Source organism: Candoia aspera, chromosome 1 (assembly GCF_035149785.1).
Source record: "Candoia aspera isolate rCanAsp1 chromosome 1, rCanAsp1.hap2, whole genome shotgun sequence".
Classification (NCBI taxonomy): Eukaryota; Metazoa; Chordata; class Lepidosauria; order Squamata; family Boidae; genus Candoia; species Candoia aspera.
The window spans coordinates 45,457,243-45,483,195 of record NC_086153.1 but is presented as its reverse complement, the minus strand read 5'-3'; the positions used below and the strand labels follow the sequence as shown (position 1 = coordinate 45,483,195).

General features: G+C 41.8%; 2 protein-coding genes across 2 annotated transcripts; both read right to left on the bottom strand.

Moving 5' to 3' along the window:
- Positions 1-110: 110 nt before the first annotated feature.
- On the bottom strand, positions 111-13,754 carry PRPH2 (peripherin 2). The gene is made up of 3 exons (XM_063290055.1): positions 13,174-13,754; positions 7,108-7,354; positions 111-344 (listed from the first exon to the last, which is right to left on the bottom strand). The coding sequence occupies exons 1-3, from the start codon at positions 13,752-13,754 to the stop codon at positions 111-113; spliced, it is 1,062 nt and encodes a 353-aa protein (XP_063146125.1).
- Positions 13,755-24,064: 10,310 nt separating this feature from the next.
- On the bottom strand, positions 24,065-25,542 carry TBCC (tubulin folding cofactor C). The gene has a single exon (XM_063302988.1). It carries the CDS (start codon positions 25,495-25,497, stop codon positions 24,445-24,447), a length of 1,053 nt encoding a protein of 350 aa, XP_063159058.1. The 5' UTR covers positions 25,498-25,542; the 3' UTR covers positions 24,065-24,444.
- Between the last annotated feature and the right edge of the window lie 411 nt (positions 25,543-25,953).

Genomic DNA, 25,953 nt, shown 5'->3' with positions numbered 1-25,953 from the left:
TGTTAAATGTTGTTAATAAATATGTAGCTGTAATGGTTCTTTTTTTTTTTTTTCAAAAGTTAAAATTCACAATTTTCAGTCTTTAGGAACAGTCACATTAGCCGGGAAACTCAGCTGACGGTTGCTACAGCTTGGTTTTTCGCACCTTCGCCTTCTGTAGCTTCAACACCTGCATTCACTTGGTTTGGCTTACCAATATTTTTCAGATTTTCCAGGGTGGACTTGAAAGTGTCTTTCAGGCTCTTCTCCAGCACCCATCCTTCACTCTCACATTCAGGATCTTCTGGATTGCTGATGCTTTCCAGGGAGGTATGCAACAGGCGCAGCCCTATCATTATTAACATCTAAGTGAGATACAAAATGAACCATTGGTCAACTTGACTAATGATTGGCTCATTTCATAGCCTGTATATATATTTAAAAGATACTTAATGTCAATTACATAAAAGCAACTTTGTTTAATACAACCAAAGGAAAACAATTGAAGCAAAATAACTATAAAAGAGAGGTTACAGCAATCAATGTAAGTTTTTTTAAAGGTCAGCTGGAAGAAGCAAAGACCTTCCTAGGAAAGGAATTCACTGTTATTGGGGCTCCAACAGAGAATATTCTGACTACAGAAGACAAGGACCTCGTCTGATGATCTTGTTTTAAGAAAACTCATAGCCAGCCCTCAGATTTGAAGTAGGGATGCCCAGAATTGAACACAAGGCCTGGATGGCAGTATTGGCATTGTGAGAAAAAGGCTCACCTAAAGGCAAACCAAAGCATTTGGAGATAGAAGCAACAAAGGACACTTTACCGAAATACACTTACAGTGATCACTGGGCTCCCATCCAGCCGATAGCAGGAGAGAGCCCTGAGCAAACCCACCATCCAATTATATACTTTTCATCAATTACAGTTGAAAGAGAAAGATAATGGAAAGATAAAAGGAGTAATGCAATTACCCCTCATCCTTTCCTCTGGAATGCTTTGATAAGCTATTGAACTGACCTTTCTGTTATTTTTCACACACATAGTATCCTTCCTGATATTATCAACATGTATCATAAACATCAGTGTTTACACTGTGATCTCCTGTTACCTAATTCTTTGCTGAAGAAGGGCAAGTGTCTGGTTCCTGTTAGCTGTCACTGGTCCAGGGCCACAGCACTAGGCATTAGGTTACACACAGTTATACATCTATACTGTTGTCACTATGCTACATGAGGAGCTATACCTAACATAAGCATTTAGGATTTAATATGTCTGCCCTATACCATCACATGACCCAATTTCTCTTCTCCTTCCTCAGCAGGACAATAGGATGGTGGAAGTTCAAGATGATAATATACAAACCAACCAGGGGCTGAATGTATGGGGGAATGCATGAAGATCTTTGGGCATCAATTGTTACATACAATAAAACAGGAATTGCAGCAGGAGGGTCCACAAGCAATATAGATATACTGTAGACAAAGACTGCTAACGGAAAATCAGAAGTCCCAAAGGCAGAATATCCTTAACCAATCTCCAGATAGAAGAAAAATTGGGAATATATGAAAATAGCTTATGCTCTAAACTACCCTCTATAACTTGAGCGTTGTGTACAGGTAGTCCTTGCTTAATGATGGTAATTGGGACCAGCAACTCCATCACTAAGTGATGAAGTAATAAAGTGTGATATCACATGACTGTGCCAACTTATGATGGCACTTCTGGCACTTTGGGTTGCCATCATTAAGGGAATCCCACACAGTTGTTAAGCACGATGTCATGTGGTCGCCATTTACAACTTCCTGCTGGCTTCCCCATTGACTTTGCTTGTCGGAAGCTGGCAGTGAAGGTCACAAATGGTGATCACATGACCGCAGGATGCTGCGACTGTCGTAATTGCATGCCAGTCACCAAGTGCCTGAATCACAATCACATGACCATGGAGACACTGCGATGGCTGGAACTTCAAGAATTGGTCATAAGTCCCACTCATTCTGTGCAATTGTAATTTCAAACAGTCACTGAATGAATGGTCGTTAAGTGAGGACTTCCTGTATTGATTCTTGTGCCCTATACTACCACATGGCTGAAACTTCTGTTCTTCCAGTTGGGGCTACCACCACAGATTTTAATGATTATGCCTTGTTATGGTTCTAACCATAGGAAATAAATACCATTGACTTATCTAAGGAATGGCCAGGGACGCGGTGGCGCTGCGGGTTAAACCGCTGAGCTGCTGAGCTTGCTGATCGGAAGGTCAGAGGTTCGAATCTGTATGACGGGGTGAGCTCCCGTTGCTAGTCCCAACTCCTGCCAACCTAGCAGTTCGAAAACATGCCAATGTGAGTAGATTAATAGGTACCACTTCGGCTGGCAGGTAACAGCGTTCCATGTAGTCATGCCGGCCACATGACCACAGAAGTGTCTACGGACAAATGCCTGCTCTTTGGCTTTGAAACGGAGATGAGCACCGCCCCCTAGAGTCAGACACGACTGGACTTAATGTCAAGGGAAACCTATCTAAGGAACAACTTATTTCTGCTGACTCTGATCAGGCTAAAAGGATTAGATACCAAAAAATGGAGGGCATAGAACTACAAACTGAAATTAGCTCCCTAACACAGAGCTCTAGAATGCTCATAACCAGGGTTAGTTTGAAACTTGTAAACTCTCTGAGCAACCTAACTCCCCCAGTTTTCGGAGTTAGGGATAATGTCTTATCTTCTGTCCTCATAAATGGTAGATACTACAAAATTCCTAGACACAAATGTCACTGCTGGTATGATTCTGGAGAGAGATACTTCAGCATGTGTTTCTTTATTGTGACTATTACAGAGACTCTTAAAAATACCATCTAGCACCCAACTTCCATTGATTCCCAGGCAAAACAGATGAGTTTTATATCAAACTGCTACTATCATATACTAATAAAGATAAAACAAGGAGTGTTACTATCTATTGTTGGGCCACAGTGAAGACACAACAACAGCTGGTTTTTCCAACTAATTTTAAATTTCATTTTGTGATTTATATTCTAAATTTTCCTTCTATTAAGCTATTTCTTGTTAACTGAAAGTTATTACATCTACATATTTCGTTGTGTTGCGCATAAGCTCTTTGACCTTAATAAAGATTTGATTTGAAGCTCATAGGAAAGGAAGCTACTTTGAAGGCAGTCAAGATTAAAACTACTTAAGTATGTAAAAGTAGGAATCAGTACTTGAAATTGGGTCTGAAAAAAAAAAAGACCTGCAGCCCAAGATAAGCAACTATATAGTAACTACTTAGGTTTCCCAAGGAAAACTCTTGGCATAAACTGGATGGTCAGAGAGCATTTCATTTTAATGTAGACATATCTGCATCAAAGAAGCTATCTTAGGAGCTTGCAGGGACTGCAGACATTATCTTTCATTTTTAATATTCCTATGTTTTCCTAACACAGAGTGAGAACTATGGTAGCTATGCAATGCTTCTATTGCCGATTTATGGAATTTAGAGAAGAAAGCTGTAGCCATACTGTCTCTCTGGTTGTGAGAATGCATAGCTTTGGATTCAATCTCATGGGAAGACCTTCTTAGGTCACACTGCAAACTTTCTCAAGGGGCAGCTATAAATGATAGCATTCTAGAGCAACGCATCTACAGTTGAAATGTGTAGATAATGTATGATGGTCTTATTTTTTCCTTCATTTTAATGAAATGGAGTCCTTTTGAATTGGAGATGCTGTTAAGGTAATGCATGCTATATGCCAGCAAATTTGGAAAACACAAGAATGGCCATCAGATTGGAAAAAATCAACTTATATCCCCATACCAAAAAAGGGGAACACTAAAGAATGTTCAAACTATCGAACAGTGGCACTCATTTCACATGCCAGTAAGGTAATGCTCAAGATCCTGCAAGGTAGACTTCAGCAGTTCATGGAGCGAGAATTGCCAGATGTACAAGCTGGGTTTAGAAAAGTCAGAGGAACTAGGGACCAAATTGCCAATATCCGCTGGATAATGGAAAAAGCCAGGGAGTTTCAGAAAAACATCTATTTCTGTTTTATTGACTATTCTAAAGCCTTTGACTGTGTGGACCATAACAAATTGTGGCAAGTTCTCAGCGGTATGGGGATACCAAGTCATCTTGTATGCCTCCTGAAGAATCTGTATAACGACCAAGTAGCAACAGTAAGAACAGACCATGGAACAACAGACTGGTTTAAGATTGGGAAAGGAGTACGGCAGGGCTGTATACTCTCCCCCTACCTATTCAACTTGTATGCAGAACACATCATGCGACATGCTGGGCTTGAGGAATCCAAGGCTGGGGTTAAAATCTCTGGAAGAAATATTAACAATCTCAGATATGCAGATGATACCACTTTGATGGCTGAAAGTGAAGAGGAACTGAGGAGCCTTATGATGAAGGTGAAAGAAGAAAGTGCAAAAGCTGGCTTGCAGCTAAACCTCAAAAAAACCAAGATTATGGCAACCAGCTTGATTGATAACTGGCAAATAGAGGGAGAAAATGTAGAAGCAGTGAAAGACTTTGTATTCCTAGGTGCAAAGATTACTGCAGATGCTGACTGCAGTCAGGAAATCAGAAGACGCTTAATCCTTGGAAGAAGAGCAATGACCAATCTCGATAAAATAGTTAAGAGCAGAGACATCGCACTGACAACAAAGGTCCGCATAGTTAAAGCAATGGTGTTCCCCGTAGTAACATACGGCTGCGAGAGCTGGACCATAAGGAAGACTGAGCGAAGGAAGATTGATGCTTTTGAACTGTGGTGTTGGAGGAAAATTCTGAGAGTGCCTTGGACTGCAAGAAGATCAAACCAGTCCATTCTCCAGGAAATAAAGCCAGACTGCTCACTTGAGGGAATGATATTAAAGGCAAAACTGAAATACTTTGGCCACATCATGAGAAGACAGGACAGCCTGGAGAAGGTGCTGATGCTAGGGAGAGTGGAGGGCAAAAGGAAGAGGGGCCGACCAAGGGCAAGGTGGATGGATGATATTCTAGAGGTGACGGACGCGTCCCTGGGGGAGCTGAGGGTGTTGACGACCGACAGGAAGCTCTGGCGTGGGCTGGTCCATGAAGTCACGAAGAGTCGGAAGCGACTAAACGAATCAACAACAAACAAACACACAAAATAAATAAAAATCTATCATTAAAAATTTAAGAGAAATCATAAGAGAAATAAATAAAAAAGGAAAACATATACAGAAACTTGGGAACCCTGTTACATAGACAGATATGTAACCTTAAGGAGAAATACAAAGACTATACATTAGTTTTTCATGTTTTACAAATCTTGAAGCAGTTCAGATGGTTGTCAATTTATCAAATGTTCTGATCCTAAATTCAAGTTGCCATTGGGATTTTGAAGAAGCCCAATTCTGATATTCTTTTTTTTAAAAAATCAATTTGTAATCCGCTCTGTCAAATCTTTTAATGGCATCTGGAGACAGCAAGATAAGTAGAGGTTAGTAAGTTTTAGCACAGTATCTTACAGTTAATACCCTTCTAACTGAATCAGCAATGTTGCTTTTAGAAACAAATCCAGACCGTTGCTATTTACAAATGTGTTTAACCTATTAGTCAATAAAGGGACAATTTAATAAAAAAGATATAACAATAAATAAGTCTATATAATATGATATGTTAGGGATCCCTATCTGCTTTTTAGAGATCAATCAGAAGAAAAGTTTGTTTTCAAGAGTCACAATTTTTAGTGCTTGTGAGTATATTTTGGCATATACATGGTTTTAAGTCTATTTAAAATATTTTATAGCATTCAAGTCCTAAACCATCCATGTCTGTTAGAATTTTACAACAATGAATACTTTGTCTTCTGTTACTCCTTAAGGTAATCTTTATATTCATTGATTAATTCAGTGAGGTTGGAGCTTACTGAACACTAATCTCAGAATACTTGCAATTATAGCATATATAAATACAAGAAAAATACTTTACTGACTTTAAAGCCTCCAAGGTCTTAGTGTTCTCATTCAGGCAAATGATGTACTTTGGAAGATATTTGAGGGACCATCTTTCTCCAATTGCTTTTGACAGGGTTGTTGTGCTTTGGGTCCCCTCTATTAAGCAGCACCATCTTATGGTACTCAGAGGGTATGTCTTCTTCATTGTGGAGCAGCATTCCCCTCCACAAAGCTTGTGATAGCCTCAGCCCTGATGGCCTTCAAAAGAACCTTGAAGACCTGGCTTTTTCCCCAGGGGCAGGTATCCACAATGGAAGATGTGTTATGGTATGTTAACAGTTCCTTTTTTTCTCCCCTCGTATGACCTTCTTTTATTTGTAGTTTTAAAGTATTGTTTTCTGTTTTGTATGGTGGCCAGAGTCATTGGTGAGTGAGTAGTCCTAGAAATTTAAATAAGTAAATGAACAAAAATTTCCAAAATATGCAGAAACGCTTTTAGTGTGCATGTGAGTAACATGGGGCCCAGTCAAACGTGGATAGTACAGAATAAAATGGGAATTGGGGCCACGTCATCAAGCTGGTGATGGACACTAAAAGAAGGCATAGATCTATGTGTATCTCTGTGTATTCCCAGATATCCCAAGGTATATTAGGTTTTTCTCATAAGAAAAAATCCAGTTCAGCAAGGACCTTTCATCCTACAGGACCAAAGGAATATGTGTGAATTCTGACAGACAGATGGAAGGAAGAGAAATGTAAGGAGAGGGAATTGGCCTGCATAAGTCTTAACCACCTCTAATATTGTAGAGGAGAGAGGATTAAGGTCAATGAGAGTCTCTGCCCGATTAAAATATCCCATCTTTACCACACTAAAGGAAGTTCTTCCCTATTCCTGTTACATAGCAAGAAATACTTGAGTTTGATATGGCAACTGTGCCAAACTTGATGCCCATATTATTTTATAGTATGGCTTAGATGGGGGGGAGGGGGGAGAGGGGAAGGGGAGAATACCCCTGTTTGTTTTCCTTCTAAAAATACCTCAAAAAAATTTAAACAAGGCTGGTAATACCCTGCAAATATTTTTTGTAGATTGCCACTTTACCCATAACAATTGCCATTGATGCACTTTGTGGAGAAGTACTCATTATTTATGATTCTGAACAATAGAGAGAAATTAGCTTGCCAATTGTATTACCTCAAAAAGCCAGACAAAGAGGACAACCACTCCCATGGAGGTCATTATGCCACTGTAGTATTTAAGCAGAGCCTCTCTGCAGCCACGGGTCCATAGATTGAGTTCTTCTGTTTGGTAGTCGTAACTGTAGTGAGCTGAATTATTAGAAACCTGGTACTGGATGCATGGTCGTGGAGAACTTGGATTGCAGCAGCTGAAGGGAATGCCATCCACCAAGTATTTGCCATCCACGTTACTTTTAATGCGACTGTAAAAGAACGAGAGCAAATCTGTACTTAAGAATAGCCACTGAGAAAGATGGGGCAACATGAACTCCACTGATTCCATCTGTAGCATGTAAATTAATTTGCATTTCCCCAGAACACCTGGATATAATCATTCGTATTTAAATCACCTGCTAGTCTGTTACCTGAGCTAGACTGGGAACAGCCCTCTGGTTTTGGATCGATGTTATCAGCAAGCATCAGATGAAAAGATGGGGACTGTTTGGCACATTTATACACTAATGAGGAACTAATTTGTGTTAAAAGTGGGGTGCAACATTAAGATGTTGAACTAGGATCCAGGAAACCAGGATCAAAAGCTCATGGGGTTACTTTGAGCCAATTGTTCTCTCCTAGCCCAGCCTGCCTCGGGGTTGGTGTTGTAGGGGAAAATGGAAGGGAGAAGACTTAAGTACACTGCCTTGAGCTCCTGAAGGTAGTGCATAAAGCTCACACAAAAATAGCTTTTTTAAAAAATGTGTTTTTTAAAATAGTTGGCTAAACGAAAGTCCTCAATTTATTGTGCAAAATTTTTAATATATATATATTAAAGATAAGAAGAAAGATAAGAGCTACTTGCCTGCCCCATCACATTAATCCCCTAACATCAAAGAATGTTTTGCTTCAAAATAAAATTTTATTCATATTCAAATGCTATTGATTAATAACCAACTCAAACTTGAAAACTTGGAGCTAGATAACTGCCAGCAATTGGCCACCTCCCCTCCTCCACAAACACCCTGCCAAACTCTTCTTGGGAATCAAGAAAAGGACTGGGCAAAGAATATCACCACTGAAAATGGGAATGAATATGGGAATGCCATAGTCCTATTCTCTTCTACTGGCAGTAAGCCCCATGGAAGGCAATGGGAGTATACTATTGAATAAAGAATGCTGAAATGTATTGTAGATTATAAAAGGAGGGGAGCTAAGAAAAGTCTTCAGTAATCACATATACAATTATTCGTATTGCATTTCAGGTGATTGGAGCAGGTCAGCTCTCCTGGGAGTTAGATGGATGTGTCCATGCTTTTGTTTGGCAACAGTCTGGAAGTACTTTCCCACTGTCATTTTCCAGGATACCTATACTCCCCAAGTCTAGTTTATACATGGGGATCTCTTAGTGGTTGCTCATCCAACTACTAACTAGTTTTTCCAACACTGCTGAGCTTTCTCAGGATCCTAGATGGACTAGGTAAACGTAATTAATAGAAAGAACACTGCCAGAGAAAAACACAGGGCAGTACAAGTGTTTGGTATTTATCCTTTGTAAACAAGGCTAGGATGTAGTTGTTGGTTTACAACAGAAATACTAATTATTTTTTATATATATCATATAGGACCAGAAAGTTGGTATCAGAATAGGATAATTTTTATAATACTATTTTGTTATTAGTCAGACCGATGAAATCACCAAAGCTTTGTACAGAATTGGAAGAGTGATTATTTCAGATATATCTACTGTTGAAAAATCTTTAACAGTTGTACCATATGATAGAAGACATTAACAGGCTTAGTTGTTTTGTCCAGTTTAAAATACCATTAAATGTTGGGAATTATTTTGTGCACATAGGAATTTATTGGAGTAAATGCTGAAAGCTGCCCAATGGATTTCGTGGATGCCTAGGATATTAATATGTTGTTGTGGTTGTTTATTCATTCAGTCGCTTCTGACTCTTCATGACTTCATGGATCAGCCCACACCAGAGCTTCCTGTCAGTTGTCACCACCCCCAGCTCCCCCGAGGTTGAATCTGGCACCTCTAGAATGCCATCCATCCATCGTGTCCTTGGTCGGCCCCTCTTCCTTTTGCCTTCCACTGTCCCTAGCATCAGCATCTTCTCCAGGGTGCCCTGTCATCGCATTATGTAGCCAAAATACTTCAGTTTTACCTTTAATATCATTTCCTCAAGTGAGCAGTCTGGCTTTATTTCCTGAAGTATGGACTGGTTTGATCTTCTTGCAGTCCAAGGCACTCTCAGAATTTTCCTCCAACACCACAGTTCAAAAGCATTTTCCTTCACTCGGCCTTCCCTATGGTCCAGCTCTCACAGCCATATGTTACTGTAGGGAATACCATTGCTTTAACTATGAGGACCTTTGTTAGTGTGATGTCTCTGCTCTTAACTATTTTATCAAGATTTGTCATTGCTTTCCTCCCAAGAATTAAACATCTTCTGATTTCCTGGCTGCAGTCAGCACCTGCAGTAATCTTTGCGCCTAGATATTAATATACTACAGTTAAATTCAACCATTTTACTTCCATGGTTTCTTCCAAGGAATCCTGAAGTCACAGCTTGGGCTTTTTATTGTTAAAATTAAATTACCCCATTTTCCACTACAAGTGATGCTCAGGATGCTTAACATAAATAAAATGTAGAATGAGCAAAACAGAAAAACGAATTAAAACATTTATAGATGATAAGACAAACAACTCATCATTAAATCCTGTATCAAGTCAGCTTGTTTGATAAAGAATCTCTCTGCCTGCTGGTGGAAGGAAATTCAAAAGAACTTGAAGTGGCTATTAGAAAAAAACTCCAGAAGCTGGGAAGAGCCACAGAGAAGGCCCTCTCTTGAATTTCTAAGACGAGAGAAAGACCACTCTGGAGTATCTTAACATTCAGGGAAATATTGTAGAAGAAAATGGATAAAGAATGAATGGGTGATGAATGAATCAGGTTTGAATTTAAAAAATAGTGTGGTTTGATCATATGGAGAAAATGAATGAGAATCAAATTACAAAACAACTATATGAACAGCGAATGGATTGATAGGAAGACTGACAAAGTTATGGTCGGAAGGATAGAACTTATGAGATACTCAAAAAGAGAGAGAAGTGTAAAGAACAAAAGGCAATGTATAATAGATGTATAGACACAGTGGAAACAAGGATGGACATGCTACTAAATGGTGGTGCAAACTAGTTTTAAGTTTCCTTTTGTTTTCTCATGTTTCTTTTGCTTATTACCTCTTACTCTTTTTCTGTGGTTTGCATGATTTTACAAACCCCAAAATTGAATAATATTGATGGAAATGCACTTATTAATGTATATACAATTGAACTATTTTTTAGTTCCTTGGCTCTCTATGCAGACCGCCATGAAAAATAGGGCACAAATTAGAATCTAAAGGAGAGATTATAACAAAAGTTGCTGCATTCAATTCTGCATTCTGCTATGCCAGATGAAATAAATAAATAAATCTCAAAAGTATTGCCCCCTCCCTCACTTTTAGGCATAATGCCTGAGTAAGGCAGGTGTTATGTTAGAGAAGTGGAATTGTTATTGAGCATGACATAATCATTTCATGTTCCTTGAGTGATACGTGAAGTTTCAAACAAGGGGATTGCTAATGAAACAGAAATTATTAGAATTCCATTTACAAGGGGCAGCCTCCTGAACTGTGTTACATGGAACATGGCCAGCAGCAATCCTTGTTATGTGTTTAAAGGCATGTCTTTGACCTGACTCTTTGGGGATGGAGAGTGAGACCCCTCGCTTCATTATAGTTGCCATCTTTTATCTTTATCTTTTATGTTTTATGGATTTTATTGTAATTTCTTTTATTGTTGTGAGCCACCCAGAATTGTTGAGAGTTGAGTGGCATACAAGTTTAATAAACTATTATTATTATCACCTGAGGAATCTAAAAGTGATTAAAAGATCCTTTTATCTGAAGATAATCCTGACTCTATTTATAATCTCCAAAGCATTATACACTAATGAGACAGCTTTATCTCCACTCAGTCTCCTGCTGATTTCAGTATGAACTGGATAATTCAAATACATTCTGTACTTTGATAATAATGAGCATTGTTTATGTATCCATATCCCAAATAAACTGAGCAATCATATTATCTTCCCAGGTAGTGAATATAAGTAGTGAGGCTACTTTTAAACCTGAAATTATATCTTCATTTTCAAAAATAGTACAGTATTATACATATGTCTGACAACATAATCTTGTTTTATTTCTCACGTACTGTCCTCCTGTGGATGGATTAAACTCAAGCTCCAAATCTTCAGATAATGCCAGGACAGTGGTCATCTCATTATGTTTTTCCATGTAGTTATTTATATCAAGACATAATTTAAATGCTTCCCATTCAAATATTTGTTCAGCATAACATTTATATTAAGATAGAAATTAAATTGCTATTTACATAATTGGACTACTTTAAGACTATAATGTTCTGGTGAAAATCACCACAACCAAAGAACAGAGTTAAAAATATCCATTATTGCACGTATCTTGAGTAATTCATGTTTGGTACTAAGGAAGAAAGTATAAAAAGATATTCAAATATACAACTGAAATGGTATGTGAGAAAGACCTTGAGAGATGGGATGAAGAGATGCTGCCTAGGGAATGGTCAGATAAGAGACAGCATAGCCCACAGCTGCATAATGGGCGGAGAAAGAAGCTCAGAAGGGACCCTCCCTAGCTTCTCAAGCTGTAAAAGAGATGGCGGGAGATTTGTACTTTCAGACTTGCAAGATTCTGTTAATGTAGCCTTAAAATAAAGTAGAGTTAGCTCATCCGGTTATGTTTCCTGTCTAGTCTACCTGCGAAGGCTGACATCAACATATAATGACTTAAATGTTTGAATTATATATATATATACACACAGACACACACACACATATGCACAAACACATACACAAATACACTGACACACACAAACACACACACAGACACACACACACATATGTATATATGTATGTATAACTTCAGCACTGGACTTCTATCACCCATCCAGATGCACATGTTTAAATGCCATTGGATCTGATGGGATTTATGTTAAACACAAGGAACTTGTCCAAGCTGCTTACAGTGCAACTGACAGTGAAATCCTACGTATCTCCTATCTATCTATTTAAACATAAATCCCACTGAGTTCAGTGCAAACAAAACCACTGATGCAGATCAGTAGTTTACTGTTAAGATATTTTGCAAATGTGAAAGTTGTCTTTTCATGACAATCAAAAGCATTAAAAAATTTAACCAGGTGAAGACTCGCAATTTCTTCTTGGTATAATTAATTATTGAGAGGAAACTGAATTTCTTCCTAGGATGTGAAAGTAATGATAGGATATTTTCAAAAAATATCTATAGCAGAAGTAACTTGGTAAGACCAAAGCATATCCAGCCATGCTTTCAAGATTGAGAAATAATTAGAATCCTTGAAAAGAGTGTGGATTCAATTTTATAAATTCAAGGGCAAAATAAGTTACGTATTTGAGCACATGTAAATTTGTAGAGTTCTATAAATCCATTTATCTAGCTAGAGGAGAAAGCCAAGAATAGCTACAGAGTGATTTAACAGAGGTCAAGATAAATGTCAACATACGAACAAGATGTTTTCCTGAATAATACATATTAAAGGAAAGAGTTGCATAAGCTTTTTAGTGAATCCTGGTGTATTATTCCATTACTTGGTTTTTCAGGTTAGGGAAAAAGCAGGCATGATGGCCAAATAAAAATATAGTGAATGGATGAGCCATACGCTAGAAAGAAATAGAGAAATAGTCTTAAAATAATTCATTGTTAAAGTTATAATGCTATGGTACAAGACAATATTATGTATACTGGGAAAAGTTAGGAATTTAATCAATTAAGTTATATATTTGAGAGTCTGAAATGTTGGTTTTCTTAATTACAGTAATAATTTATATTACTTTTTATTGCTGACCTAAGTTTGCCACTTACAATATTACTTTTTAAAAAATGAATGACATGCAACACAAGATTTAAAGGCAAAAGCCATTATTAAAAAATTAAATTCCTTTGAACTACTTACTCTTTCACTTCCTTGGAACCAAAATCTAAGTATCGGTTGCTGATCCACTGAATCTCAAACCAGTCTCTGAAACCATTGTTTCCACAGCATTTGAACTCAATCTGAAGCATATCAATTGTCTTCTTCATGAAGCATCTTCCTGGAGTATCTGTGTCACGATAGAACTTCATACTATTTTTTAACCCATCTGCCAGTGTACTTTCAAGAGAACCCCTCAGCAGAAAGCAAGTAAGAGCCACAAAAAAAATGAAGACATTAAAAAATACACACAAGACTAAATAGAGTTTCAAGAAAAACTTCCATTTTCCAAATTTAGCAGGATCCAGGGAATCATAGCATATTTTGCCAGCAAGAGCATTGAACACACAGGCAAGCAGACCTACCAGTATCAAAGAATTGGGCACAAAGTGGCTTTCAGAATTGTCCATCATTTCGCTTCGCTTCCTGAGTTCAATTTTCAGGAAAAGTCCCATAGAAAAAACAACAATTCCTGCAAACACTGAAAACCAATTCATGAGCCATAATCCTTGTGCTAGTTTTACCCTTTTCTTCTGGTTGAACTTGACTTTCATCACTGCCATCTTTTCCACAATGCTAGTTGTACCAAGCTTCTCCTCAAATCACCCCTTCTTTGAAAAAGGTTAAGATTAGAATGAGAAAGATCTGCCACCACTCAGGCCTTGAAGATTCAAAGGGGCATCGCTCTAGCTGGGACATTATTTGGTGCTTCCATCTCGCTTAGCCCAAAACTGAAGAAGTACAGATAAACTTTTCAAATAAGCAATTTGTTTTTTTAAAAAGTCACATGAATAAAAGATTATTGGCAAATAACATACACAACTATTTCTGGTTGTCCCTTCTAAACAAAGGAGAAACTGTTTCAGTTTCAAATAATTAAAGCTGGACCTGCACTACGTCATTCCAATACTAATCAGAGTAATCCAATTTAAGAAATCTCTGTCCACAGATGAGCCAAGAAAACAATCTTTTCATTTTACTACTCAGTGGGTTTGTGCTTTCACATGATATATCTGAAAACTAAGTTATAAAAAGCTGCCCCTTTCTTAGACTGCCCCCCTCCCCCCCCAAGGAAACTAGTTTGAAACCAATATCAGATGCTTCTTATATACTGACTTACAAATTAGCCAGTATATGATACTGCTTATCCTTATGTCACTCACCTTGAATGACATCCTCTGGGACTTAGGCATTTTGGGGGTGGAATTAGGTCACATTTTAAATGATTTTCAATCTAAGCATTTTCAAGCTGAAAAACAAGAGTTACCAGCTTAATTTTGATGACTTTACTCAATCATCACAGAAACTATATCAAACTGCCAAGACATTTTGCCCCAAAATAGAGCAGTTTACAGGTTAATCATAAAAGGCCAACAGTAGAGAAGGGCTTGCTGAGAAAGAAACTTCTTGCACAATGCAAACAGAAGGTGTAATTGTCCCACTGTTGAGGACAGTCTAAACTCCATCATTGCTATTTAAGGTAGAAAAGTGTCTTTTATTGAGCTTGAAAACGTTAGTCGAGTGTTCTGATGGGACTTACAGTACCGTATGGCAATAGCTGAGCCAGTGTGGTGTAATAATTAAAGTGTTGGACGGACAATGGGAGACCCAGGTTCAAACCCACCTTTAGTCACTGAAAGCTCACTGAGTGGCTTTGGAGCAGTCGCTCTCTCAGTCCAACCCATCTCACAGGTGTGTTGGGAGTAAAAGGGGGTGAAAGAGTGCTATGTATGCTGCTTTGAGCTGCTGGAAAAATGGTGGGATATAAATCTAATAATAAATGTTGTAAATTTGTGGACTTACCCACCAACTATGTTTTGCTGTTATTGAATATAAGTACTAGGGGCATGCTTGTTTCATTTTTAAATGTGAGCTATGCAAAGATTGTAAAAAAGCTACCCTGTCTCCCATGAACTCATTCATCTTGTAAGTTTATTTTTGCAATTAATAAACGGGCCGCGGTAGCAGAGGTCTCCGGCGGTGGCATACCTGGGTGGGCTCAAGTAGACCTCCCGTGGACCCTGAAGGACCCCGGTGGATCCTGATAGCCCCCTGTGCTCCCCCGGTGGCTCCTGGATATCCCAGGATGGGCTGGATGGTGCCCCGCGACGGCAGCCCCCATAATAGAATGGCAGCTGGCAACTTCAGCGAGGTGGTGGAGGACGACAGGCCTCGCGGCCTTGCAGACAGAGCCCCAGGTTGGAGTTTGTGCTGGTGATGTGGAGTGTAATCTTACAGCCACGGAGATTCTGGGCGCCCTCAGGATCATCAAGGAGTCAGCGGAGAGACGGAGTGCACCAAGTTTGGGGCGACGACAGGCTCCGGAAGGCTCCAGTGGTCCTCAGTGAAGGGCAGCGGCCTTTGAGGCTGTTATGCCTTCTGCTTGAGGTGGAGGGCCTGGGAAGAAAGAAGGAAGACTGGCCGGATGCAACAGACTGAAACCTGCTGGGGTGATGGACTTGGGATGGAAGTGTGAAGGACTGGGGGGTGAAGTGGCTCTGGGAGAATCCCCTGGCTTTTAAGATCTTAGGGGATTCTCAGGTGTGGGGAAGGGAAAGGGAGATTTGCCCATTCCCATTATATTAGGCGGCAGAGGGCTGGGGTCCCTTGGTGTGAGTGTGTGAGTGTGCCACTCCTCCTGTGGGTGAGAGGCTCGGGAGGAGGTCAGGATTGGTTCTGGTGTGGAAGTGAGTGAGAGACAGGGGTGGTTAGGAGTGGCTGGTGTGTCCCACCTCTACTAGTGAGAGAGGCTGAGGTGGGGCACTGTAAGGGTGTGGATGGCAGTGGTGACCCAACAGCGCTGAGAGCAGAAGCTGGTGCGCTGGGGGGGATTGCCACTGCCTAAGGTGGATATTGTGTGAGAAGATGGATGTGTGGGAAAAGGGACCCTTGGTTAAGCCGGGGAGTTCCAGAGGTCCGGGAGTGGAGGCTACCAGACTAGGAAACTCTGAGGGCTATGGGGTGGGCTATTCCATCGAGGTGGTGATGGGCCGGGGATGTTATGACGGGACACGGAGGGCAGGCCATTGTTGGGGAAGATGCCCCTGGTGTTTATTACCTGTGGCATGTTCTGGCTCTCTGTGGTCATACCCAGGCCCTGGACAGCAGATCCTCATGAGCCCTGGTCTTCGGCTGCTGCTCTTTAATGCCAGGTCAGTGAACAACAAGTCCCCCTCATATGTGATTTAATCACAGAGGAGGGGGCAGACCTGGCATGTATCACTGAGACCTGGCTGGGCTTGGAAGGGGGACTAGCCCTCTCCAAGATGTGCCCAGCCGGGTTTCAAGTGTGGCACCAGCCGAGACATCAGGGCAGGGGAGGAGGGGTGGCAGTTGTCATCAGAGAATCTTTAGTGGCCTTCAGGGCCCTGCTCCGCAAGTGGCTGGTTGTGAGACCCTGTTTTTCAAGTTGGGATCCTGAGAACAGTTGGGGGTGTTGCTGCTGTACCAGCCTCCCTGCTGCGTAGCAACCTCCCTGCCCGAGCTGCTGGAGGCTGTCTCGGGGCTGGCAGTGGAGTTCCCCAGGCTTATGGTTCTGGGGGATTTCAATCTGCCGTCCCTGGGACATGCCTTGGAGACAGCCTGGGAGTTCATAGCTACCATGGCAGCTATGGGCCTGTCCCAGATTATTCGGGACCTGACTTGAGACAGTGGTCACACCCCAGACTTGTTTTTTTTGTCGGAGCAGTGGCAATGTGATCTGAGGGGAGAGTTAGATCTGTCCCCATTGTCATGGTCAGATCACGCCCTGGTGACCCTGAGATTCTATTGTGCCACCCCACTCCGCAGTGAGGCTGGACCCATTCGATTGGTCTGCCTCCAGTGACTGATGGACCCAGTAGGGTTTCAGAGGGAGGTAGGGCTTATTCCCGAGGGCCTGCTGCACAGTCCAGCGGAGGTCCTAGCCACGGCCTGGAATAGGGCCGCGGCCGGGGCCTTGGACAGGATTGCGTCTGTGTGACCTCTCTTGCCTCGTTTGACCCGTCACTCCCCGTGGTTTACGGAGGAGTTGAGGCTTTTGAAGAGGGTTAAGAGATGACTGGAGCATCGCTGGAGGAAGACGAAGACTGAATCTGACTGAACACAAGCTAGAGCCGCTATTAAGGCCTACCTTGTGGCAGTAAGAGCGGCAAAATGTGAGTATTTCTCCGCTCTTATTGCATCTGCAGAATGCCACCTGACGACCCTGTTTAAGATCGCTCGATCCCTCCTGGGTCAGGTAGATTCAGGGACCCACCTACAGGGCCGTTCGGAGGACTTTTCACAGCATCTGCAGGATAAAATTGCTCAGATCCATTCTAAGTTGGACTCTAAGCATGAAGCGGAGTCTGGGGAGATGCCAGGGGAATGTACTTACCCTGTTATCTGGGAATGGTTTGATCCTGTTGGGCCTGAGGAAGTGGACAGGATTCTCCAGACTGTGAATGCAACCACATGTCACCTTGACCCAAGCCCTTCCTGGCTGACAAAATCAGCCTGGGAAGTGACTTGTGGTTGGGTCCAGGTGATGGTTAATGCATTCTTGAGGGAGGGGGTATTTCCGGCTACCTTTAAGGAGGCACTGGTACACCCCCTCCTCAAGAAGCCATCCTTGGACCCCACTATACTGGGCAATTTTTGCCCTGTCTCCCACCTTCCCTTTTTGGGAAAGGTGGTTGAGAAAGTGGTTGCGTTGCAGCTCCAGAGAATTCTGGAGGAAACGGATTATCTGAACCCCTTTTAGTCAGGTTTCAGGCCAGGATATGGGATGGAGACCACATTGGTTGCACTTATGGATGATCTCTGGCGGAAGTGGGATGGAGGGAGTGAATACATCCTGGCTCTCTTGGGTCTCTCAGCAGCTTTCGATACCATCAACCATGGTATCCTGGGACGGCTCAGGGGGTTGGGGGTGGGCGGTGTAGTTTTGCGCTGGTTCACCTCCTTCCTCCAGGGCCGTTCCCAATTGGTGGTGATACGAGAGGAGAGATCCGGCCCTCGACCCCTCCACTGTGGGGTGCCACAGGGTTTGGTAGTCATGTTTCCCATTTCAATGTTCTGTTAACATTGTAACGTTTCACATGTCAAGTTCTTTCCCGTGTTCCTTCGCCTGACATGTCAAGTTCTTTCCCGTGTTCCTTCGCCCCTTCAGGCTTTTTCCATTCCTCCGCCCTCCGTTGTTTTGAAGCCTTGGAATGTGTGTTTGGGTTTGCGCTCCTGTTCAAGGTTACTTTCCCAGGCGCGTGTAACGGTTCCTAGCACCTGGGAGGGGGTGCGTACTGACGGGTGATTGGGGCGGGACTGGCTTGCAGGCAAGGCTTTTAGGTTTGTATTTGGCGCGCTTTTGCTCATTCTCAGCTTTCTCTGTATTTGCATACTATTCCTTTAATAAATCAGTTATCTTTAAGCCCGAGCTTGTGAGACTGAGTATTTGGGATTAGGCAACCATTACAGGTACTCTCTCCTCTCCTATTTAACATCTACATGAAACCGCTGGGTGAGATCTTCCGTCACCATGGGATGAGGTATCATCAATACGCCAATGATACTCAGCTATATATTGCCATCCTGGGTGAAGTAACTGATGCGGTCTCCACCCTTTCCAGGTGCCTGGGGGCTGTGGGGGCCTGGATGGGGAACAACAGGCTTCAACTGAACCCTGGTAAGACAGAGTGGCTGTGGATTGATGGCCCCTCGGGTTCCAGGAAGTTGTCATCTTTGGTTCTGGATGGGGTGGCACTGCCCCATTTGGAACCAGTGCGGAACCTGGGGGTCCTCCCGGACTCACAATTCCTGCTTGAAGAGCAGGTGGCAGTTGCGGCCAGGAGGGCCTTTGCACATCTCCGAGTGGTGCACCAGCTATGCCCATTCCTGGACCGAGATGCCCTCTGAACAGTCACTCATGCCCTTGTCATCTCCCATATAGACTATTGCAATGCGGTCTACATGGGGCTACCCTTGAAGAGCATTCGGAAGCTTCAGCTGGTCCAGAATGTAGCTGCGCGGGCTATTTGTGGCACCCCTAGGAGGGTGCATATAACACCGTTGCTTCGCGAGCTGCTTTGGGTACTAGTTTGCTTCCAGGTCCAATTCAAGGTGTTGGTTATTGTCCTGACAAGCAGGAACCACGCCGAGATGAGGAATAAGTCTCTAGTGTTTTATTACTGCTACAGTAGACAGAAAATCCTACCAAACTGAAGAAGCATGAGAAAACCCATACAGATAAACCCCGAAAGTCAAGGCAGGTCTGTTCTGTGTTTCTTTGAATGACAGCTCAAATTCTCTCTACTACGCACGTGTTTTCCCCCCTGGATAGGGGCCCCCTCCTGCTCACCATCAGTGCTCATGACAGTTATCACCTTTAAAGCCCTACATGGCATGGGACCAGGGTACCTGAGGGACCATCTCATCCCCATAACATCGACCCATCCCACCCGGTTAGGCAGGGATGGCATGCTACAGACCCCATCAGTAAAGGAATTTCATCTAGCGGGGTCCAGGAGGAGAGCCTTCTCTGCAGTGGTGCCCGCCCTTTGGAATATCTTGCCCTCTGGAGTTGAGTCAGGTTTCCTCGCTCTCGGACTTCTGGAAGAAACTGAAGACCTGGTTCTGCCGCCTTGCTTGGGAGGGGGAGAGCGATAGCTCCACCTGGGGATGGCTAGTAAGTTTATTTATTCGGTCATTGACCAGCAAAATTTAAAAGAAAAAACAAAGTACAATCAAGAAATACAATAATAAACTACAAACTAACAAAATATATCACATAATAATACAGCATTCACTCTGCTATTACTGTATTAATACATTTGTTACCTTATGGGGTGAGCCTAAAACATTAGAAATTATATGGCAAGAACTTATAAAAGTAAAAATATATATCCCCTGACAATTTATCAATTAAAATATTTCAAATTTAAAAGTACTTTTTAAAATAGGGAGTTATTTGTCTGGATTTGTCTTATTTTCATTGGAGCAACACAGAATTTGGCAACTGTACATGTGATGTAAGGTTTTAAATCCTGAAGTAGATAGTTCACGTAAAAATTATCTGGATACCCAGGGAGTTTTTCTATTAGGTGCAAAATGTAAGTTGACTTGATATCCCTATAAAATTTACAGTGTAGCAGTACATGTAAAATGGTTTCTATTTCCTCTTCACCGCATGGGCAGATACACTCAGCTGTGGGGACTCGGTTCTATCTGCCTTGGAGTAGTGCAGAAGGGAGAACATTGAACCCTGGGGATGGCTGGCGCCATAGCACCTCTTAGTGATTGTGTTCCATCTCCACTTGGGTTTTACATTTATTTATATTTTAATGGTAATTTAGGTGGTTATGTTTTTAGTGTCATTTTATTGTAAACCACCCAGAGTCCCCCATTGGGGGAGATGGGCGGTGATATAAATTTAATAAATAAATAAAATTAATTATGAACTAATGATCACCAAGATACTTTAAAAATCTTTGCAATATATACAAGTATACCTAACATACACAAAATTAAAGGGAAACAAAAATGAAACTCTAGCTTTAAACAACAAAGACCTAATCTTTGTGAAATGAATTGCTGAAAAATAAATCTTGCATTATCTTTGAATTCCAACAGGAAGATGATAAAAATGTAACTTTAGAGGAATAGCTACACTTCACCCAAAGCTAACAATTAAATTAAGGGAACATAACATTGATGGGCTAGGCACTTTTATTTGATCAAGTACTGTACTGTTAAATTCTGTTTAAAAAGACATTCAAGAAAACCAGATGTTACAAATGTAGATTTTCTCAAGTAATGTCATGATTGTGACCTTTCACCTACAAAATGTAAAGAAACCGGAGCAGAAACCTTGTTGTGTTGCAAAACAACCCATATTGATAGATTTCTTGTTGTGCATGTTTTAAAAAGGCCCTCATTACAACAGTAAATTAAAGTGATGAGACATCATGGTAGTAGATCTGAGAAGCTATTTTTATAAATGTAACATCACCGTGGCTGCAAAATTTGTTGATGTGCAGATGGATGTGTACTATTCACAGTAAACTTCTGCAACGGAACTCTGACGGGAGCTTTCTATTATTTAGGGAATCATATCATCTGTTCCTCCAGTCACCTGAGAAATAGTAAAGCTTGGCTTCTGAAGGTTGCTAACAGCAGATAAAACCCAGCATAAAAGAAGCTTCGAATAACCTCTACGTGACAATTAGGCAGTTCTTCCCTGTTTTGCTTAGCAATTCATAAGTGACCAAATCTATCAGGATTTTCCTCAAGATAAAAAACCTGGAGTTAATATTGAGATTTGATCATTCAATCTTCATAGAATTAAGCAGGGCCTGTAACTGAGAGTACCCTTGCTTTTTCCTTGCACAACTTTTTAAGGGAACTCACATGGATTAAAAAAACTAGAATTATTTTTCTCTGATCCTCCATGGCTGGCTAGCTGCATTTTCTTTAATTACACTCATCTCAGCGTGATTTGAAACTGAACATGTTTTTTATATATAGCTTCCTTGTTAAATTCCCAGGCTCTATATTAACACCAAAAGATTCAGCACTTTTTATTATGATAAAAATAATGTAACAATACTATTATCACCCTCTACCATTACAGTATCTAACACTCTGTAGGGCAATGGCAGACAACCTTGCTGTGATTGGAAGATGTGTTATTTAAAATTTAGCTCCCCCAGGAACACAGTGGTATTGACAGTGATGTGATACCATAAGAACAGATGGGATGGACTTTCATATTATATATTTTGGGGAGAGCTGGAACACTGAGGTGGGACAATTACGCCTTTTATTTTGCCAAGATAAAAAATGGATCCAAGAACTCACTGATTCTGAGTAGCACAATGGGAGCTACTTTGGAAGAACACAAAAAGAGTAAGCCTAGAATAACTACACATCTTCTAGCTTGGAGAGTTTGTCCCTCTATCTTCCTCCTAGGTTTGCTCCTATCAGGTACATTAAGCTTCTTTCACTGGTACCCCGTCACATAATACTATTATGAGAAGTTACATTTGTCAAAACTGTTAACTTTTCTTTTAAAAGGTAAAAGAACAGCCAGGCTTTGTTCATCAAAGCTACCCATCCAACAGCTAAGGACACTGAGGTACAGGCAACTTCCTACCTCCCCAGTGAAGTTTGCAGTCTTATTCTAATAAAATCACAATGGGGATATTTTAAAAATAATTGAAAATTGATTATTTCTGGAACACAACTTCTTAATTGTAACTGCTTCAAGGCATTATCAGTTACCCTCCTTACTGGACACAAAATATGCAGACAACTAATTTTCTGTAATACAGCAACTGAAATTTAATCTATTAGGATTGTTAGAGGTGCTTGGTAAAGTTTGTGAGCATATACAACACCTCTTTCCAAACAGTTAGAAGTGACATTGTAAGACTCTTGTGGGTGCTTTCATGAGTACTGAGACAGCCAAGAACAACTTCTGAAGCACCCCCACAAAGCTTGCCAAAGCTTCTGAAGCAGCTGCTTTAATATTTCAAAGCCAAGGGCTCTATATGCACCCCTGTGCATTGTTCAGCACTTCTTGCAGAGGCTTTGTACAGCTCTATCATCAGTACTTTGCAGGTTCTATAAATTTTGAATTAGTTCAGTATAAATATTAAGATGATAATGGATACAGTAACAAAATTGCTAATAATAAACTGAGAAATTGCTTTCAATCAAGGTATTTGTAAAAATAAAGTGGAAATAAAGCAAAAATCTTGTAATGTTCAGATTATGAAATATTTCTGAAATGTACATAAAGTTATATAAAACCTTACATCATATTGTGAAAATAAATATTTTTATACAAAATGTAGCAAAGTTTACTGTTGGTATAACCCAACCTAACTTTACCCTGTTGTATCTTATTAATTACAGAAGGAAACTTAAGCATCTAAACTTTCTCCCACTTAAAGTGCTTATCTATGGTAAGATAGTGCCCAGTGCCTATATTTATTTATTCAATTTATATTGCCGCCCATCTCAAACTAATGACTCTGTGTGGCTAACAACAATAAAAACAGTCATAATATAAAACAATAAAAATAACAAAAATTAAAAATATAAATACAGCAGAGCAATCTAAAAGCCATGGTGTTAACATAACGATGAAATGGGACCCCTCCCACACTCAGGGCCCCAGGCCCAGGCACAAAGCCAGGTCTTCAAGGCCTTCCGGAAAGCCAACAGGGTCAGGGCCATCCTAGTATCAGGAGGAATGTTCCAGAGGGCAGACACCACAGCAGAAAAGGCACACCTCCTAGTCCCTGCCAGCCAACATTCCTTTGGGCTGACTGGACCTGGAGCATGCCCATCCTGCCGGACCGGATTGGACAGGCAGAACTAACTTGGAAAAGACAGTCCTATATACATTTTTGCTGTGTCTATATGCCTGTATGCATTTTTGGTGGTCCTTTTAGATACATATCATCAGGATGCTTACAGGCCCAGTGTAAGTCAAACCACCTACACTTTGCGATCAGAAATTAAGCACTTTTGTAAACTCAACAACCTTTATGATCTTTTGTAAAAGTGAACTAATGCTAACTGACACATACTTTTTGAATAACCTTCAAAATGCTATGCAGATTTCTGTAGAATTTTCTGCCTTGGTACTAGTAGATGAAGATGTATTCCATAAAGAATTTGTTCCAGCATAATTTACAAACTATTTTAACAAGTGAAGGTGCATATTTTCACAACTACTTCCAGCATCTCCAAATTATTTCTTATATAGCTGACCAAAAACAAAAGAACGAAAAAACCCTACAATACTTTTAAACCATTCTTAACCTTAAGTGTCTTGTATCATCCTTCAGGAAGACTACCTTTTTAGTCCACACGTCACAAACACATTATGGAGATAAAAAGAGCCAATGTCTAAATTTATAGTAATTTTAATCAGCATTATGGTGAGCAAATTGCTAACTGTGTAACATTTTAACAGAATTTAAAATCTCCAATCTCACAAGTTTTTTTCCTAAGAGAACAAAAAGCATAATCTTACAGCTACAATTGCAGAACTGTAGAAAAAACCCAGAGAATACACAACACTAAGCATTAGCACCAGGACACATAATCAATTAGCAAGAAAACAGTGAAGGGCTACCAGGGCAAATGTTTGGGTAACCCAATCACACTCCTGAAGATTCTGAACATCATTCAGTTTTTTAAACACAGCTTTAGTTCTGCCCTTTGAAAAAGGTCAGTCCTCTTTTCGGTACCGCCGTTTTGAAGTTCTGTGGAAATTCAGGCAGTAGCTCAATTCCAATCTGTGATCCACTCCTTTTCCGGGATCATGCACCAATTCGGGGAAGCCTCATCCTTGGTCAGCCAATTGAAGTCATCCACCTGGTTCCAGTTGTTCCTGCTTCTATCAAGTCCAGAAATCTCGAAATCAGCATCAATACCCGCATAATGCCATGAATATGGGGCGAAGCGCACGGCGCTGCAGTCCTCCAGCATCGCTCGGCTAGTCACGTGCACATAGAAGCTCGTCTCCGTAGTGCGGTGTGTCCGGAGCTGCTGGCAGGCGAGGGCCACAAGGCAACCGCTACATCCATCCACCCGCGCCGAGGTCGACACAGGCCCGCACAGTATTGTGCAACCGCAGCAGTCGCGCACCAACAGCGTGTTGGGGTTGCCGCGCAACTGCACCCGGCAGCGCCTGAGGTGGGACAGCACCACATCCTGCTGCAGCAGGTCGGCCGGGCCGAGCTCTAGGGCCTGCCCCTCGGCTCGGCTGAAGCCGCAACCTGGGTTCACTGGTGCGGAGGTGGCCGCCTCCTTCTGGCCTTGCGTGGAGCTCTCCTGGGGTGGCTGCTGAGCGGAAGCCTTGGACGGAGCCGAGGCGGGGTCCTTTCTGAGCGCTTTGGTAAAGGCGAACCGCTTCTTCGGCTGCAGCTGGAGGCGCCTCTCGGAGAGCTCGCCCTGCAGCTTGTTCAGCGCCGCCTGAGCCTGCCGGACCTCATACGGAGCCAAGAAGCGCACCGAATCTGTCAGCAGCCGCTGCAGGTCCTGCAGCCGTCGAGCCGCCTCAGACACGGCTTCGGCAGCCGCCTCAGGACCCCGGGCCGGCTCCGACCGCAGCAGCGCTTCAATGGCCTCTCGCTCCCGGGCAAAGGAGGCGGTGAAAAAGTCGCTTTGCTCTTCTAGCACCGACTGCGCGTCTCGTTCTCGTCGCCTCCTTTCCGCCTCCTCTCGTCGCTCCGCTTCTCGCTGATGCAGCCTGTCGGGAACCAGGGCGGAAAGGCCGGGGGCGGGCGGCACTAGGTCGCTCTCCACCGGCACCACACCCTCTGAAAAAGCCTCCATCTTTCTCTATCTCTCAGCAGCAGCTTCGATCACCTCGTACTAAGAGGAAGACTGATTGGTCCCTTCCATGACCCCGCCTGCGATTTGTAAGGCGATCTCCGGGAGGAGGTGGGCGTGTCTTTTCCACTTTCTTAAAGGGCCCCAGGTAGTCAACGGCTGACGAGAAAAATGGGTAAAACGGGACGGGTTTTCTTTTAAGATAGAATGAGTATTAACATCAATGAGTGCAACCAACCACCTTTTAGGTGGAAGAAAACGTGGTGAGTTTGGTTCAATTTTCGTCCAAACGGCTGAGAATTCCGTCTTCCCCACCAGTGACGTTCAGAGAACGACTTTCTGATATAAATTGGAAGACAGTAACGTAGACGTACATGCGTATCACATTTTTTTTCCCCGTTCAATCATGTCCTGTTCTCGGAGACTGCCTGAACAAGTCCCTGCAGTTTTCTTGGCAAG

Excerpts from the sequence above, each read along its gene's own strand:
- PRPH2 (XM_063290055.1), bottom strand. The coding sequence starts at position 13,754 with ATGGCAGTGATGAAAGTCAAGTTCAACCAGAAGAAAAGGGTAAAACTA. Across the intron at positions 7,355-13,173 it reads GGTTCCAAGGAAGTGAAAGA|TCGCATTAAAAGTAACGTGG; the intron begins GTAAGTAGTTCA and ends GTTCTTTTACAG. Across the intron at positions 345-7,107 it reads TCTTTGTCTGGCTTTTTGAG|ATGTTAATAATGATAGGGCT; the intron begins GTAATACAATTG and ends TATCTCACTTAG.
- TBCC (XM_063302988.1), bottom strand. The coding sequence starts at position 25,497 with ATGGAGGCTTTTTCAGAGGGTGTGGTGCCGGTGGAGAGCGACCTAGTG.